The following is a 17,628-nucleotide window of genomic DNA, read 5'->3' on the forward strand; positions in this document are numbered from 1 at the left end:
TAAATATAATTGTTACATTCTCTTGTTGTGTTGTAGCTGTTTATCATTATGTAGTTTTCTTTGTCTCTTGTCACAGTCTTTGTTTTAAAGTTTATTTTGTTCAATATAAATATTGCTACCCACCTTTGTTTTCATTTTTAAAAATCTTAAAATTCAATTCAATTTAATTAACATAGCATATTATTAGTTTCAGAGGTAGAATTTAGAGATTCATCAGTTGCATATAACAAACACCCAGTGCTCATTCCATCAAGTGCCCTCCTTAATACCCATCACCCAGTTACCCTATCCCCTAACCCACCTCCCCTCCAGAAACCCTTAGTTTGTTTCCTAAGATTAAGACTCTCGTATGGTTTGTCTCCCTCTCTGGTTTTGTCTTGTTTCATTTTTCCTTCTCTTCCCCTATGATCCTCTGCCTTACTTCTTAAATTCCACATATCAGTGAGATCATCTGATAATTATCTTTCTCTGATTAACTTATTTTGCTTAGCATAATACACTCTAGTTCCATCCACATCATTACAAATGGCAAGATTTCATTCTTTTTGATGACTGTGTAATATTCTGTGTGTGTGTGTGTGTGTGTACACACACATCACATCTTTATCCATTCATCTGTTGATGGACATCTGGGCTCTTCCCATCTTTTGGCTATTGTGGACATTCCCAGCTCTGTAAAAACAGAAAGTAAAAACTTCTGTTTGTATGATAAATGTTTTATCATCCCTTCACTTTGTCTTAGTGTGTCTTTAGATCTGAAGTGAGTGTTTTGTAGGCAGTGTATTGATGGATCTTGCTTTTCTATCCATTCAGTCACCCTGTGTCTTTTGATCACAGCATTTAGTTCATTTATATGCAAAGTAATTATTGATAAGTATGGACTTATTGCCATTTTGTTACTTTATATGGTTGTTTTTGTAGTTCTTTTCTGTTCCTTCCCTTGTGGTTTGATGGCTTTCTTTAGCGATATGCTTGAGGGTTCCTTTTTGTTTATTTTTTGCATATCAATGACACGTTTTTGATTTGTGGTTACCATTAAGTTCACATGTAACATTTTATGCATATACTAGTCTATATGAAGTTGATGGTTGCTTAGTTTGAACCCATTCTAAAAGTACTAAATCTTTATTCACCACATTTTATGTGGATGATATAATACTTTACATCCTTTTGTGAATTCCTTGACTGACTTTTATAGAAATAATTGATTTTACTACTTTTGTGCTTTAACCTCTGTACTGGTTTTATAACTGATTGATCTAGTACTTTCATTATGTTTGTATTTACCTGTGAAATTTTTTCCTTCCCTGGTTTTCTTGTTCTTGATTAGAGTTTTTCCTTTTCACTCAAAGAATTCACTTTAACTTTTGTTGGTGTGGGAAACTCTTTATCTCTCTTCTGTTCTGAATGATAGCCTTGCTGGGTAGAGTATTCTTGGTTGCAGTTTTTTTTTCTTTTCAGCACTTTCAGTGGCATGACATATCATGCCACTCCCTTTTGGCCTGTAGTGTTCTGCTGAAAACTCAGCTGACAGCTCTATGGGGTTTCGCTTATATACAAGTAATTGTTTTCTCTTGGTGGTTGGTTTTTGGTTTTTTTTTTAAAGATTTTATTTATTTATTTGACAGAGAGAAAGATCACAAGTAGGCAGAGAGGCAGGCAGAGAGAGAAGGGGAAGCAGGCTCCCTGCTGAGCAGAGAGCCTGATACGGGGCTCGATCCCAGGACCCTGAGATCATGACCTGAGCCGAAGGCAAAGGCTTAACCCACTGAGCCACCCAGGTGCCCCTCTTGTTTTTAAAATTCTTTTTCACTACTTTTTGTCACTTTGTTATGTGTTGTGGTATAGGCCTTGCTGGGGGTGAAATTTTGGGGAGTTTTCTTTACCTCCCAGATGTGGATGTCTCTTTCTTTCCCCAGATTTGGGAAGTTTTCAGCTATTCTTTATTCAAATAAGTTTTCTTTTCCCTTTTCTCTCTCTTCTTCTGGGATCATTATAATTTAGGTGTTGTTATACTTGACAATGTCAGTCAGTTCTCATAGCCTATTCTAATTTTTATTACTTTCTTTTTTTCTGTTCAGCTTGGTTGCTTTCCATTACTCTTTCAGTTTGCTTATCCATCTTCTGCCTTTTCTAGTATGGTGTTGATTCCGTCTAGTATGTACAATTTTAATTTCAGATATTGAGTTCATCTTTGATTGGTTCTTTTTATCTTTTCTATCTCTTTGGTGACAGTCTCACTGAGATCCTTTACTATTTTCTCAAGTTTTATAAGTATCTTTATGACCATTACTTTGAATCATTTATAGGTGTGTTGTTCATCTTCATAATTTCATTTAGCTCTTTTGCTGTGATTTGTCCAGTTCTTTCATTTGGGACATATTCCTCTGTCTCCTCATTTTATCTAACTCTGTGTGTTTGTTTCCCTGTATTGGAAAAGTCAGTTACATCTCCTGTTCTTGAAAGTGTAGCTTTATGAAGAAGAGGTCTGGTGGTGTCCTATAGTACAGCATCCCCTGGTCACCAGAACCAGGCACTTCAGGGGTTTCTCCTATGTATGTTGCATGCACCATCCTATGGATGTTGTGCCTGAGCTGTGTTTGCCTTAAGTTCAGTTGGTTGGAATGGCCCAGTTTATCTGCTGTTTGCAGGGTTTTGGTTCCTGTGCTGTTAAGTGGCTAGTCTGGGGCCACTGTGGACTTGTAGTTGGGTGATGTTAGTAGGTCATACCAGATACCTGCCCTCAGCTTGTGTGCTGCAGCTGTGATAACATTGAATTTCAGGACCCTGAGAGGCTTTTGTTGGTTGGCAGCCTGCAATCAGACCAGATGCCTGCCCCCAGTAAGTCTTCTGAGGCTGCAGTTGCACTGGTGTGTGTTGTTATCTGCCCCCTCCCCAGCGCAGGGGTCACTTTGGAGTGGTGCTGTTCCCCACTTGGGCTGTTTATAGGATGTTTTGCAGCAGGAGCTCCTTTGGAGGGATGTTTGCCGAGTGGGACAGTGTTGGGTGGGGGAGATCTGCAGAGAATGCAGGGTCAGGGCATGTGGTGTTAGCAAGCTAGATGGAGTGTATTCCCAGAAGTGTCCAGCAGTCTAAGCCTGGGGTGGGAGGAGAAATGGTACCTGCCAGCTCTTTCATTCTTGAAGAAGTCTCCTTAAGATCCCTGCCTCTCTAGTGTATGTTCTGAGATTAAAGGACTTTTCTTCCTGCATACCCCAGGTGCTTTTGAAATTGTTGCTTTTATGCTGGGTGTTTCAGGGCAAGGACTCAGTTTCCTATCATCTTCTGGCTCTCCCAGTGCCAGGCCTTGCTGATTTTAAGTATTTGGAGTTAAGCCCCAGTGACTGTAAAAACTCACGAAGTTAATCCTTACTGGTTTTCAAAGCCAAATGTTGTGGGGATTTGTTTTTCCAGTGCAAGTCTTGATGTGGGGTCTGCCCTTCTCCCTCCTCTGTGCTTGTGGAAACCCTCCATCTGTGGTTAGTCTTGCCAGTTTCCTCCTTAACACTGCTTTCACAGTGGCTACTATCAGTTTTGGTATCTTGTGTTTTTGTTTTCATTTGCTAGGTATTTTTTTTTCTACTATTATTATTAACATGTATTATTTGTTTCAGGGGTACAGGTCTGTGATTCATCAGTCTTATGCAATTCACAGCACTCACCCATAGTACATACCCTCCCCAGTGTCCATCACCCAGCCACCCCAACCCTTCCACCTGCCTCACTCCAGCAACCCTCAGTTTGTTTCCTAAGATTAAGAGTCTCGTATGGTTTGTCTCCCTCTCTGGTTTCATTTGTTTCATTTTTTCCTCTCTTCCCCTATGATCCTCTGCCTTGTTTTCTCAAATTCCACATATCAGTGAGATCATCTGTTATTGTCTTTCTCTGATTGACTTGTTTTTTTTTTAAATATTTTTAATTTTTTAAATTTCTTTTCAGTGTACCAGAATTCATTGTTTATGTACCACCCAGTGCTCCATGCAACACGTGCCCTCCACAATACCCACCACCTGTCTCCCCCAACCTCCCACCCCCCCCCGCCCCTTCAAAACCCTCAGATTGTTTTTCAGAGTCCATAGTCTCTCATGGTTTGTCTCCCCCAACCTCCCCCCCCCCCCCGCCCCTTCAAAACCCTAGATTGTTTTTCAGAGTCCATAGTCTCTCATGGTTTGTCTCCCCCTCCAGTTTCCCCCAACTCCCTTCTCTCCATCTCCCCATGTCCTCTGTGTTATTTCTTATGCTCCACAAATAAGTGAAACCATATGATAAATGACTCTCTCTGCTTGACTTATTTCACTCAGCATAATCTCTTCCAGTCCTGTCCATGTTACTACAAAAGTTGGGTATTCATCCTTTCTGTTGGAGGCATAATACTCCATAGTGTATATGGACCACATCTACCTTATCCATTCATCCATTGAAAGGCATCTTGGTTCTTTCCACAGTTTGGCAACTGTGGCCATTGCTGCTATGAACATTGGGGTACAGATGGCCCTTCTTTTCATTACTCTGATTCACTTGTTTTGCTTAGCATAATACCTTCTAGCTCCATCCACATCATTGCAAATGGCAAGAGTCTATTTTGATGGCTGCATAATATTCCATTGTGCGTGTGTGCATGTGTGTGTGTACACACACCACATCTTTATCCATTCATCTGTTGATGACTATCTAGGCTCTTTCTATAGTTTGGCTATTATGGACATTACTGCTATAAACATTGGGGTGCACATGCCTCTTCAGATCACTACATTTGTATCTTTGGAGTAAATACCCAGTAGTACAATTGCTGGGTCATAGGGTAGCTCGATTTTCAACTTTTTGAGAAACATTCATACTTTTTCCAGAGTGGCTGCACGAGCTTGCATTCCCACCAACAGTGTAGGAGGGTTCCCCTTTCTCTGCATCCTTGCCAACATCTCTCACTTCCTGACTTGTTACCTTTAGCCATTCTGACTGGTATGAGGTGGTATCTCATTGTGGTTTTGATTCGTATTTCCCTGACTCCAAGTGATGTTGAGCACTTTTTCATCTGTCTGTTGGCCATCTGGATATCTTTTTTGCAGAAATGTCTGTTCTTGTCTTCTGCCCATTTCTTGATTGGATTATTTGTTCTTTGGGTGTTGAGCTTGATAAGTTCTTTATAGATTTTGTATTCTAGCCTTTTATTTGATATGTCATTTGCACATATCTTCTCCCATTCTGTCAGTTGTCTTTTGGTTTTGTTGACTGTTTCCTTTGCTGTGCAAAAGCTTTTTATCTTGATGCAGCCCCAATAATTCATTTTTGCCCTCGCTTCCCTTGCCTTTGGTGCTGTGTCTAGGAAAAATTTGCTGCAGCCAAGGTTGAAGAGGTTGTTGCCTGTGTTCTCCTCAAGGATTTTGATGGATTCCTGTCTCACATTGAGGTCCTTCATCTGTTTTGAGTCTATTTTTTTGTATGGTGTAAGGAAATGGTCCAGTTTCATTCTTCGGCATGTGGCTGTCCAATTTTTGCTAAGTATTTTCCTCTTTTCCCTTGGGATTTCTTCTTTGAGTCATTGGTTGTTTAAAATGTAATGATTTTTCCAGTCCCGCCAATTTTCCATTTCTCTTTTGTCATTGATCTCTAAATTCATCCGTTGTATTAGAGAAGATACTTGGTTTGCTGTTTATCTTTTTAAATCTGTGAGACTTAATTTGTGGCCTAACAATGGTCTGTTCTGAAAATGTCCCATATGCACTGGAGAAGGATATGTTGGGTATGTTGTTGGGTAAAGTGTTTTTATGTCTTAGACCTAGTGGGTTTATTGTGTTGTATTGTTCTCTATTTCTTCTGTCTGGTTGTTCTTTCCATTTCCATTTCCATTTGTTTCCAGTGACAAAACAGTTCCAGGATAAGAACTGGTGACTGGAGTATGGAGTCTCCAGTTCTTATTCTGGAACTGTTTTGTCACTTCATTTCTATTAGCTTCTGCTTCATGTATTTTCATGATTTGTCATTATATGCATAAATCTTTGTAATTACTATATCTTCTTGCTATATTGATCTTTTGTTAATATATATTTGTTTCTTGTAATATTTTTTGACTTGAAGTTTATTTTATCTGGTATTAGCATAGCTGTATTTGCTCTATTTTGGTTACTATTTGCATGGAATATTTTTCTCAGTCCTTTCCATTTTAACTTGCTTGTGTCTTTGGACACAACTAATTATTAAATTTTGATTTGAAATTTTTTATTTTTTATTTATTTTAAAGTGTTCTCTTCCCTTAAGTTGTATAGGAAAAAAGATTTGGTGTTACAAATGAAAGTTACACTAATACCAGCTTTTACATTAATAAATGCTTTTTCTTCTTTACATGTATTAGTCTCTTAAATCTGTAGAAAACAAAATGTGGTTACAAATCATTACTACAGTAATACTAGCTTTTGTAATTATCCATGTATTTACTTTTTCTGAACTCTTTATTTTTCCATATGGCTTTGAGTTACTGTTTAGCATTCTTTTCATTTAACCCTGCAGGACTCTCTTGAATATTTCTTACAGGCTAGGTCTAATGGGTCACAAACTCTCCCAGCTTTTGTTTATCTTGGAATGTCTTAATTCCTCCCTCACTTTAAGAGACCATTACTGCCAGATATAATATTTTGACCGTTTTTGTCTTTTACTACATTGAACATATCTGCCCACCCTCTCTGGCTTCTGAAGTTTCTGATAAAAAATCTGCTCCTTCTCTTATAGAGGAATCCTGTATCTGACAATTCACTTTTCTCCTATTGTGTTCTTTTAATCTTTGGCTTTTAGAAGCTTGATTATAATGTCTTTGTGTGTTTTCTTCGAGTTCCTCTTATGTAGAAGTTCTTGAATGTTTATATTCATGTTTTGCATCAAATTTGGGACGTTTTCAGTCATTATTTTTTAAAAATATTTCCTCTTCCCCTTTATCTCTTTCTTACTCTTCTAGGATTCCCACAATGTATATGTTGGTCTGTGTGATATTCCACAAATCTTTTAGATTCTGCTCATCTTGCTTCATTTTTTTCTGGAGGGCTGATAATTTCCATTGTGTTGTCTTCAAGGTTGGTAATTCTTTCTTCTGCTGTTCAAATCTGTCCTGAGTCCCTCTAGTGAATTTGTCATTTCAGTTAATTTACTTTTCAGTTCGGAAACTCTTTTTGGTCTCTACTTAGTTTTATGTTTCTTTGTTTGATGGTATTGGTTGTTTTCCTGACTCCATATCTTCCTTTAGTTCTTTGAGCATCTTTGAAAGAGTTGTTTTAACATTTTCATTTAGTATAAATCCCGTTAGTTCCTTTTTAGGACAGTTTGTTGTTTGTCTGCCTGCCACCCCACCCCCCCAATGTGTTCCATCATATGTTTTGTGATTTTTTTTTTTTGTTGAACACTGGACGTTTGAATCTAATAATGTAATTCTGGAAATCAGTGTCCAGATTTAATCCAATTCTTCTTTAAGGTCTGCTATTTTTTGTTACTTTCCCCTCCTCTTTTTTATTATTGTAGGCCATCTGTGTGCTGAAGATCAACCTGAGATATAATTTAAGGTCTTCTTAGGTCTTTTCTGAGCATTTCCCTTGGCATGCATTGTCATTTTCTAATTTTCCTTGTATATACTCTTGTTTTTTATGTCTTGCTTCTGAAAAGGGAAAACCAAAACTGAAACAAAAATTGAGTGGAAAGGAAGGACACAAACCTTTTAAATTCTCTGGAAGTCACTTCAGCCAAGAGGGAGGGACTTGTAACAATAGGGAAAGTGTATTAACAATGGCTATCTACCTCTTTTATCTACACCTCTGTGATCAGAAGCAGTAGTCAGCAATCAGCAGAGATCCCTGATATTTGGAGAACTGAGTCCTTTTTGTTCACTCTGACTCTTAAAAATTGTGCAAGCTCTCAGGAACATGCACACAGCTTATTACTTGCAACCTGACTGAGGATGTGGAGATGGGCTGCTGCTACTGCTTAAATTGACCAAAATTAAACATGTCAGTTTTTCTGTGGAAATTGCTAGTCTTCAACAGACTCCACAGAGTTCCAAAATAGTTATAGCAGGCAGATTCAGCCAGTGCAATTGTTGCCTAAGTGGGGAAGACAGATTCCTGATGCTTCTATTCCACCATCTTCCCAGAATTTTCAAATTAGATTTTAAAGGAGTCCCTTCAACTGGAGTAACTGAGGTAACTTATATGACATTTACCATAACGCTATGAAGTTAATTGTTCTTTTTAAAGTAATAATTTATGTAGTCATTTTATATATGTAGTTTGGTAAACAATAATTACTAAAGATTTTTTTCTTCTGGTTTTTTTATGTGTTTTGTTTGCTTTTTAATCTCAGGAAACTGGACATCAATTTGAGTGGATTTTGAAAAATGTCTAAAGGTTAACAGGTAGCATCTACATTCTGCCTTCTCCCCACTCTTTACAAAAGAATAAATGAGATGTTTGAGAAGAGAGCTATATTAAAAGAACAATGTTGCAAATGGCTTCAGAATCTGTGAATGCAAAACAAGTTAGGAATCACTGCACAAAGGTGAAAAGGCAGCAGCATCAGCAAATAAAGAATAGGTCTTCAATTAGTGATGGTGATGGAGAAGACTCCTTTATCTTTGAAGCAAATGAAGCTTGGAAAGATTTTCATGGTTCCCTTCTCCGGTTTTATGAAAATGGAGAACTCTGTGATGTCACATTAAAGGTGAGACTCCTTTTTTCTTTTTCAGTCTCTTTATTGCATTATGAAAAATGAGGGTTTCTAGAACCACACAAGGCAAATTTTTGGTGCCATACTTATTACAGTCAAGATGATTTTAGTCTTAGTCCTTTTTTATTGAAGGTGAAAGGACATAAGGAAAGGTACATAAAGGGAGGTTAGCATAAGATAAAATTATTGTACTAATAAATGTTAATATTATTTCTTAGTTAATTTAACTTCTGAGAGTTCTGGAACCTTAAAACGTTAAAGTTAACTATTAGTGAAATTCATAAATTGCTGTAGACCAATAAGCTTTTAACTCATGAATTTAGAAATTACGTAGAAAGGTAGGAAGTCTTGGTGTTTATTCTGTTGCACTAGTGTTTTAGTATATGTTCCTATCTGGTAATTTACCCTCTAAAACAATTGTCCCTTAAGTGAGATTATCTATATCTGATAGTGAAGTAGAATCTATTCAGACTTGGATAAAAAAGTGTAGTAAATTCTAAGTCTGTGGTCTATAGAATCATGCTATTCTGTTGCAAAAGACAATTTTAGTAAAATTGGAAAAGTGATAAAGCAGTGTGGAAGAACCCGTGTTCTAATTGTTCCTCACTTGTTTAAGGTGATTTTTTACTATTCTTATATGTCACTGTAATATTAAAGATTTTTTGGTGATTCATACGCATTCATGCAGCATTTTCCACCTTTATTTTGCCACTTTGGAGTCTCTTAGATTTTGCTTTCCACTCCTGATCAGACAAGTTTTTAGAGCTGAGTCATAGGGCTTGAAGGCATTCTTGAAGAATCAGATCAGAGGACACTCAACAAAAGTCTATAATAAGCTGAAAGCATAGGCTTTGAGTTTCAGGTCCATAATGTCTGGGAGTGTACTATTACATTACAAATAAATGAGCTATATTTTCTTTCCTTAAACTGTTACTGTCCTTACGTATTTCTGGGCCCTAAGATATTGAGAAGAAAACCATTATATAATTCTAGTTCTGTGTGAAATTTAACCATGTATATGTTTTAATGTAGGAACACTTAAGTTTTTTGTTCTGTATGGTATGTTTAATATTATATATACCATTGTTCTAATTTTCACCTTTGTTGTGAAATTCAGGGACCCACACTAGCTTTGGCAAAAACAAGAAATGTAAAGTCGGCTATTTGAATTCAGTTACCATTCAGCATATCAGTGTATGAATGGAAAATAAGTAGAGTATTACTGATTTTATAAATTTTATTATTGAATTTTAGAATGATATTTACAACATAGTACATATTTCTTAAGTAAAAAATAGGGATATAGCCATTTTGGGATGAGTGAGAACTAAACTCCTAACTTTGTTGTGTAACTTGGTCAATAGATTGAAATAAAACTCCCATACAAACAGTGGTTAAAAACTAAAATACTGTTTAAAACAATGACAGAGATCTTTTGGGAATGAGAAATGCTTCATTAATTTAAAGGGACTATCATTTTTTCAACTGTACAATAAGAGTGATGGTTTTTGTGAGGGATAAGTGAATTGATACAGGTGAAGTCCTTATGGCAGTGCTTGGTATAGAATAGATAACAAATATCAGCTATTTGGATCATTATGTGTACTATCATTGTTTTTTTCCAAGGGTATCAGATAATTCTGCTATGGTATATTTTGTTCCTATTCATTAGAAAGTGTTACAACTTGAGATGCCTGGGTGTCTCAGTTAAGTGTCTGCCTTTGGCTCAGGTTATGATCCCAGGGTCCTGGGATCAAATCCCTCATCTGGCTCCCTGCTCATCAGGGAGCCTGCTTCTTCCTCTGTCCATCTCTCCCGCTGCTTTTGCTCTCTTTCTCTGTGACAAATAAATAAAATCTTAAAAAAAAAAAAAAAGTGTTACAACTTAATCTTTTAACAGGTCTGTTAATGGATTTCTTTTTTTTTTCTTTTCTTTTTTTTAAAAGATTTATTTATTTATTTATTGGACAGAGATCACAAGTAGGCAGAGAGGCAGGCAGAGAGGGAGGGGGGAAGCAGGCTCCCCACTGAGCAGAGAACCCAATGCGGGGCTCGATCCCAGGACCCTGGGATCATGACCTGAGCGGAAGGCAGAGGCCCCAACCCACTGAGCCACCCAGGTGCCCCTGGATTTGTTTCTTAATTCTAAGTCAACATTTCTTTAACTGTCATAGAACAACTAAGTCAAATGGGATTATGGACAATTTATAATCCTCAGTTCAACATAAACTTCACTTTCTGTATTCATACAACTTTGAGGATTATTATTTAATATGAAGTCATATTTACATTCTTTTATTAGTATGTTTCCTTCAACCATTATTGCTTTTAGGGCAAACATTTTAGAAAGACCATTGAGCTGGCTAAGTCATTGGAGTGTGTGACTCTTGATCTTGGGGCTGTAATTTAAGCCCTACTTTGGGTATAGAGATTACTTAAAAATAAAATCTTTAGGGGCGCCTAGGTGGCTCAGTTGATTAAGCATCTGCCTTCAGCTCAGGACATGATCCTGGATTGTTGGGATCAAGCCCTGCATTAGACTCCCTGCTCAGTGGGGAGTCTGCTTCTCCCTCTGCCCCTAACTCCACTTGTGCTCTCTCAAATAAATATTTTTTTAAAAAAATCTTTTTAAAAAGGCAGTTGGCCAGATTTATTTTACTATTTGTATATAATGTCATTAGCTGATTTTTAAATTCCAAAATGAGCACCGTTTTATAAATAAATAAGTTTATGTTGGGGAAGGTATGTGCTATGGGGAGTATTGTGAATTGTGTAAGACTGATGAATCACAGACCTGTACCCCTGAAACAAATAATGTATGTTAATTTTAAAAAGAGTAAAAAAAAAAAAAAAGTTTATTTAGTATATATTTACTGAGGTCTTACTTACCCTAGTACATGGAAGGTATAAATAAACTTGGAATTTGAATAATATTCTATTCTTGCTTTGAAGGCATTTGAAGATTTTAGGTATTTATTTGACAGAGAGAAATCACAAGTAGGCAGAGAGGCAGGCAGAGAGAGCAGTGGGGGCAGGGGTTGTGGGGGGGGGGATGCAGGCTCCCTGCTGAGCAGAGAGCCCAGTGCGGGGCTCCATCCCAGGACCCTGAGATCATGACCTGAGCCGAAGGCAGAGGCTTAACCCACTGAGCCACCCCGGCACCCCATTTGAAGGTATTTGAAATTTAGCCAGAAGATAGGCACAAACACAGCTAACAAGGGTATAATTTAGTGATTGTCATTTTTGTGTTATTTTTTGGGTAGCATAGGAGAAGATTTATAAATTATGCCTGAGAAGTGATTGGAAAGCCTTCACATAAGAAATTATTATCTTGAGATCATTCCAGGGAGAGGTAAAACTTGTATTTGTATTATTTTGTTTATTAGTGAAAACATTTTAAACTGTATATCCAGTAGCAGATATAAAATTATATAGCGGGCAAGCTTCTTAAGGGCAACAATTTGGTTGGATAAAGGATGGGGAAATTTTTCTTGCAAGGGTATTGCGTGGCACTCATAATGCTTAAATTATACATTATAGATCAATAAGTAACATTTACAAAGATGCTTATACTCACGCTTTATGTAGTTTGAGGAAATGTAATTATTCTTAGTAAAGATCATAGATAATTTTACTTAAAGAGGCTAACAGATTATTAGAGGAAGGAAACCCCCTACATCACCTGTTGATGCAACCACTGAATATGTATTATTCATAATATTTGGCTTTTTTTTTTTTTGAAAGTACAGGTTTCTGTACTTTTTTTAAACAAATGTTTATAGGATTCTAATAAATACTTTCAAGATTAAGTGTCATTATTTTTTGGCATCAAACTTCTAAGTGACCAGGTTAGACAAAGTCCTCCAAAAGATTTCAGGGAAAAAAAAATATATGAACTATATTATAATAGCATACTTCCAGGGGGTAGAAATGATAAAATTATTAGCCTTATAAATGTAACAGATAACTCCTGACTGGAAGGCAGACATAATCTAATAAAGAGAAATGAAAAAGGAGGAGGTGATTTTATATTTAACATTTAAGCATTCTTTGTTAATCAGTGTAATAAATGATGGCTTTTACTTTCTGACATTCAAATAATAAATTGATATTTTGATTATTTTTTAAAAGATTTTATTTACTTATTTGAAAGAGAGACAGTGAAAGCACGAGAGGGGAGAAGGTCAGAGGGAGAAGTAGCCTCCGCATGGAGCTGGGAGCCCAAAGCAGACCTCGATCCCAGGACTCTAGGATCATGATCTGAGCCGAAGGCAGTTGCTTAATAACCAACTGAGCCAACCAGGCACCTGATATTTTGATTTTTTTCATGTTCAGGAAAGGAGGTATTTAAATATTTGTATTTGTAGATCCTTATTTATTCATCTCTAAAATATTATCCATTGTTTCCATTACTCAGGTTTTTAAAAAGATTTTATTTATTTATTTGTCAGAGAGAGAGAGAGAGAGAGAGAGAGCAAGTGAGAACACACATACAGGGGGAGTGGCAGGCCAAGGGAGAAGCAGGTTCCCCACTGAGCAAGAAGCCTGATGCAGAACTCAATCCCAGGACCCTGGGATCATGACCTGAGCCAAAGGCTTAACTGACTGAGCCACCCAGGCATCCCTCATTTCAAAATTGCTAACTAATGGTGTACTGTATGGTGACTAACATAACATAATAAAAAAATAAAAATTTTTTAAAAAGAGAGGAGAAAAAATAAAAAAATAAATTTCTGATGAAATGTTTTTGGTAATTTACTTTTATGTACCAGAACAGAAAATATAGAAATAAACTTCTGGTAATATAATGAAACTTTATAACGTCAAAGAATTAATGCATAGAAAGCCAAATGTTTTGATGTTGCTATTTCATACACATGGCTCAAAGACCTTTTTAAAATTAAGATGGGTATTTATTCTAAAAGGGCATATAGGGGATGTGATTGTATGTGTGTGTATTAAATATTCAAGTTTTAGTTTATATGAATCAAAGTAAAATAGCTATTGAAGGACAAAGCCTTATGAACAATATGAAAATAATTTGTGGTCCATTGATTTATACAGCTTGGATAAGAAAGCAGTGTTAATGTTTAACTGGAAATTGTAGAATACTATTTATGTAATGACAGGTTGTTGAAGCAGAGTTACGTCACGTGAGATTTACAAATATTTGCATAAAAACTAAATCCCAGTCATGGCATATGCAGATATTCTTTAAAAAAAAATATTTTTAGCCTGTTTTAAAAATGTTTAATATCAGGTTTCAGATCCCGCTTTAGGGCTGAAGTAAATTTGAGAACATGCCAAGCTTTCTGCTTTAGTCTAGGTTACACCTTGAATCTCAATAGAATCTAAATCTTGCCTTATAAATTCTTTTAAAAAAATTAAATACAGTATAACTAACAGAAATGATAATCTTGTATTTGTTGAAGGGATATTCATTTTTCCTCCACATTAGTGAAAAAAGGTCAGGGAGGAAGATTTATTAAAAAAAACCTTTATACATTGTAATACTCCTCAGACCTTTTTCTTTAGAGGTTCTCATTTTAAAATTAATTCCTAAATAATGAGACTCAACTATAAGTGTATTTATATAGTCAAAATGCTACATGCAAACAGGAAAATTGGTAAAACACTATCCTATTACTTGTACTTAATGATTATTTAACATAAAGTGCTGGGAAAACTGGATACTCAGTACCAAAACCTTCCCCAGATGGAAATAAAGATGTAAGTATTAAACAGGAAAATCATAAAAATACTGGAATACCTGAAGTTAATATTAATGGAATATTAGAATGATTCCAATTTTAAGCATAGCACCTAAGGCAGAAATCATAAAGACAAGGATTGATTTGATTGTGTAAAAATCTATAGGGGTGAATAAAAAAGTACATCATAAAAGAGAAAAGCTTGAAATATATATGACAGATGATTCACACTCTAAACATATGAGGAGTTCTTAAAAATACATATGAAAAAAGTCATAGAAAAAAGTTCATAGAAGAGATACAGATAGCCCAAAATTAATGAATGATTCAGTATTAGTAAAAGACAAACTGAAACAGTGGGATAATATTTTCATTCATCAAATTGACAAATATTTTTAAATAAGTTACAGCAAAAATATGGCACAAATATTGTAGGTAGATTAGAAATAGACAATTTATCAGTATGTATCCAAACTGCACCTAAACTTTGAAATACCATTTCTACTTTTAGAAATTTATCTATAGGTGATAATGGAGTGTGAACAGATTCAGTGACAGCAAAGTTTATTGTGTCATTTACAACAGCAAACTATTAACAGTAGTGTAATTTTTTATCAAATAAGGTGCTAAGATTTCATCACTTTTTATTATATTATTTCAAAATAATTTAAGAAATGAAAAACTTTAGTTAAGCTTATAGTAAATACTGCTAAATAATGGTTTATTATTTCTGTGCTTTGGTGTTCTCACTGATAAATTGTGAATCTTTTTTTTTTTTAAAGATTTTATTTATTTATTGGACAGAGAGAGAGAGATCACAAGTAGGCAGAGAGGCAGGCAGAGAGAGAGGAGGAAGCAGGCTCCCCGCTGAGCAGAGAGCCCGATGTGGGGCTCGATCCCAGCACCCTGGGATCACGACCTGAGCTGAAGGCAGAGGCTTAACCCACTGAGCCACCCAGGCGCCCCAATTGTGAATCTTAATAGTACCTACTTATATAGGGGCATTGGGACCACTAAGTGAGTTAATACATGAAAAGCACTTAGAATAGTACCTGACATGGTGACTATAATTAATAATACTGTGTTGTATATTAGAAGTTGCTAAGAAAAGAGATCTTTTTTTAAAATGAAATTGTTTATTTATGTGAGAACAGAGTGCATGTCCCAGCACAGGTAGGGGGTGGGGTAGAGGGAGAGAATCCCAAACAGACTTCCCACTGAGTGTGGAGCCCAACTCAGGGCTTGTTCTCATGACCCGTTGGAGATTAGGAACTAAGCCAAAACCAAGAGATGGGTGCCCAACTCACTGAGCCACCCAGATGCCCCTAAGAGAAGAGATCTTAAAAAGCTCTTATCACAGGGAAAGAAAAAGTTGTAATTATGTGAGGTAATAGTTACTAAATGTTGTAGTATTCATTTCATGATATATATATGTATGAAATGACTGTGTTGGACAACTTAAATTTACAAAATGTCATGGTCAGTTATAGCAATAAAACTGGAAAAAAGTTTTTTTAAAAAAGGGACACACAGATCAAAACAAGAATAGTGCCCAAGTAGTGCTAGAGGATGTGTCTTCTCATTCATTCACAGAATGCTCCTGAAATTTGAGATAATATAGAAAATCATAGTTTATGATTTTAGTATATATACATAAATAGACAATATATAGATGATAAATGGCTTATTTGGAAGAAAAAAATTGCAACTGGCCTACATTAAAATAAGTGACCAAAGGATTGCATTGTTAGAACAAATATACTAAATCTGTGTGGGTTTTGTCCCTGCTACCACATGCTCAATGCTGATCTAAAACTGATTTTTATATTAAACTGAGTCTTCTTTTGTTTTTTTGTTTTGAATAGGTTGGCTCAAAGCTCATCTCTTGTCACAAACTAGTATTGGCTTGTGTTATCCCCTACTTCAGAGCCATGTTTCTCTCCGAAATGGCTGAAGCCAAGCAAACACTGATTGAGATCAGAGATTTTGATGGTGATGCAATAGAAGACTTGGTTAAATTTGTCTATTCTTCACGGCTCACTTTGACTGTTGACAATGTCCAGCCTCTCTTATACGCAGCCTGTATTCTACAGGTTGAACTGGTGGCTAGAGCTTGTTGTGAATACATGAAGTTACATTTTCATCCGTCCAACTGCCTGGCAGTGAGAGCCTTTGCTGAAAGTCACAACCGAATAGACTTAATGGACATGGCGGATCAGTATGCCTGTGAGCATTTTACTGAAGTAGTGGAGTGTGAAGACTTTGTAAGTGTGTCACCCCAACATCTCCATAAGCTTTTGTCCTCCAGTGATTTAAATATTGAGAATGAAAAGCAGGTCTATAGTGCAGCCATCAAGTGGCTTCTTGCAAATCCTCAGCATCATTCCAAATGGTTGGATGAAACACTTGCACAGGTAGGGACTGAAATAAGATTGTGTGTAGAAATGAAGTGATATGGAAGCAAATTAGAGTGTTTGGTTGATCATGAATAGTGTAGATTATCCAAAGGAATGTAGAAATCCTTGTGTAATACAATATGAAAATGGCTTTCTCTTTACTTCACTATTTACTCACTGTGCTATTTAAGGATAAGTCTGAATTTGTTATATTTAATTAGAAATATCATTCTTTGTTTTTTAACCTGAATGTTGAAGATAGCACTTTGAAACTGTAGTAGTAAATATTTTATTTATGCTGATAGAAACAGGTTCTGAGGAAACAGCTCTAAGTAACTATTGTTTTATAATGAAGTTTCTAAATTGTAGTGAATTACTTTCCTATCTGGAAAGAACCACAAGACATAACTTTCCATTTTCTTTCCTCACACAGTTTCACTTCTGTAATCTCAGAAACGTGGCTTTTTTCTTATTTATTTACTTATTTACCTACTTACTTACTGTCAACGGGGTAACCTGGGTAGGGAGATAATAAATGGGCCTTAGAATTACTTTGAGGAGCGCCTGGGTGGCTCAATGGGTTGAGCCTTTGCCTTCAGCTCAGGTCGTGATCTTAGGGTCCTGGGATCGAGTCCTGTATCAGGCTCTCTGCTTGGCAGGGAGCCTGCTTCCTCCTCTCTCTTTGCCTGCCTCTCTGCCTACTTGTGATCTCTCTCTGTCAGATATATAAATAAAATCTGTTAAAAAAAAAAAAGAATTACTTTGAAAATAAGTTTGTCACAGAAACAAAAAGTTTCATTATTTTGCAGCTATCTTATTGG

The 17,628-nt window shown here is 36.2% G+C and overlaps 1 protein-coding gene across 5 annotated transcripts in view; it reads left to right on the forward strand.

Annotated features, from left to right (window-relative positions):
- The first annotated feature begins 8,348 nt into the window (after positions 1-8,348).
- LOC111157553 (kelch like family member 8) overlaps positions 8,349-17,628 on the forward strand; it is a 29,138-nt gene continuing 19,858 nt past the window's right edge. Inside the window, exons 1-2 of one of the 5 annotated variants that reach the window (XM_022519073.1) lie at positions 8,349-8,694; positions 16,277-16,825. In XM_022519073.1, coding sequence (XP_022374781.1) covers positions 8,473-8,694; positions 16,277-16,825 — 771 coding nt within the window. In that variant the 5' untranslated portion in view covers positions 8,349-8,472. Of the gene's footprint in view, positions 8,695-11,997; positions 12,053-16,276; positions 16,826-17,628 lie in introns of those variants that run through there. The other 4 variants (XM_022519081.1, XM_022519089.1, XM_022519063.1 and 1 more) reach the window with 4 other exon arrangements.

Source organism: Enhydra lutris, unplaced genomic scaffold, assembly GCF_002288905.1.
Source record: "Enhydra lutris kenyoni isolate GAN:26980312 unplaced genomic scaffold, ASM228890v2 scaffoldscaffold3, whole genome shotgun sequence".
Lineage (NCBI taxonomy): Eukaryota > Metazoa > Chordata > Mammalia > Carnivora > Mustelidae > Enhydra > Enhydra lutris.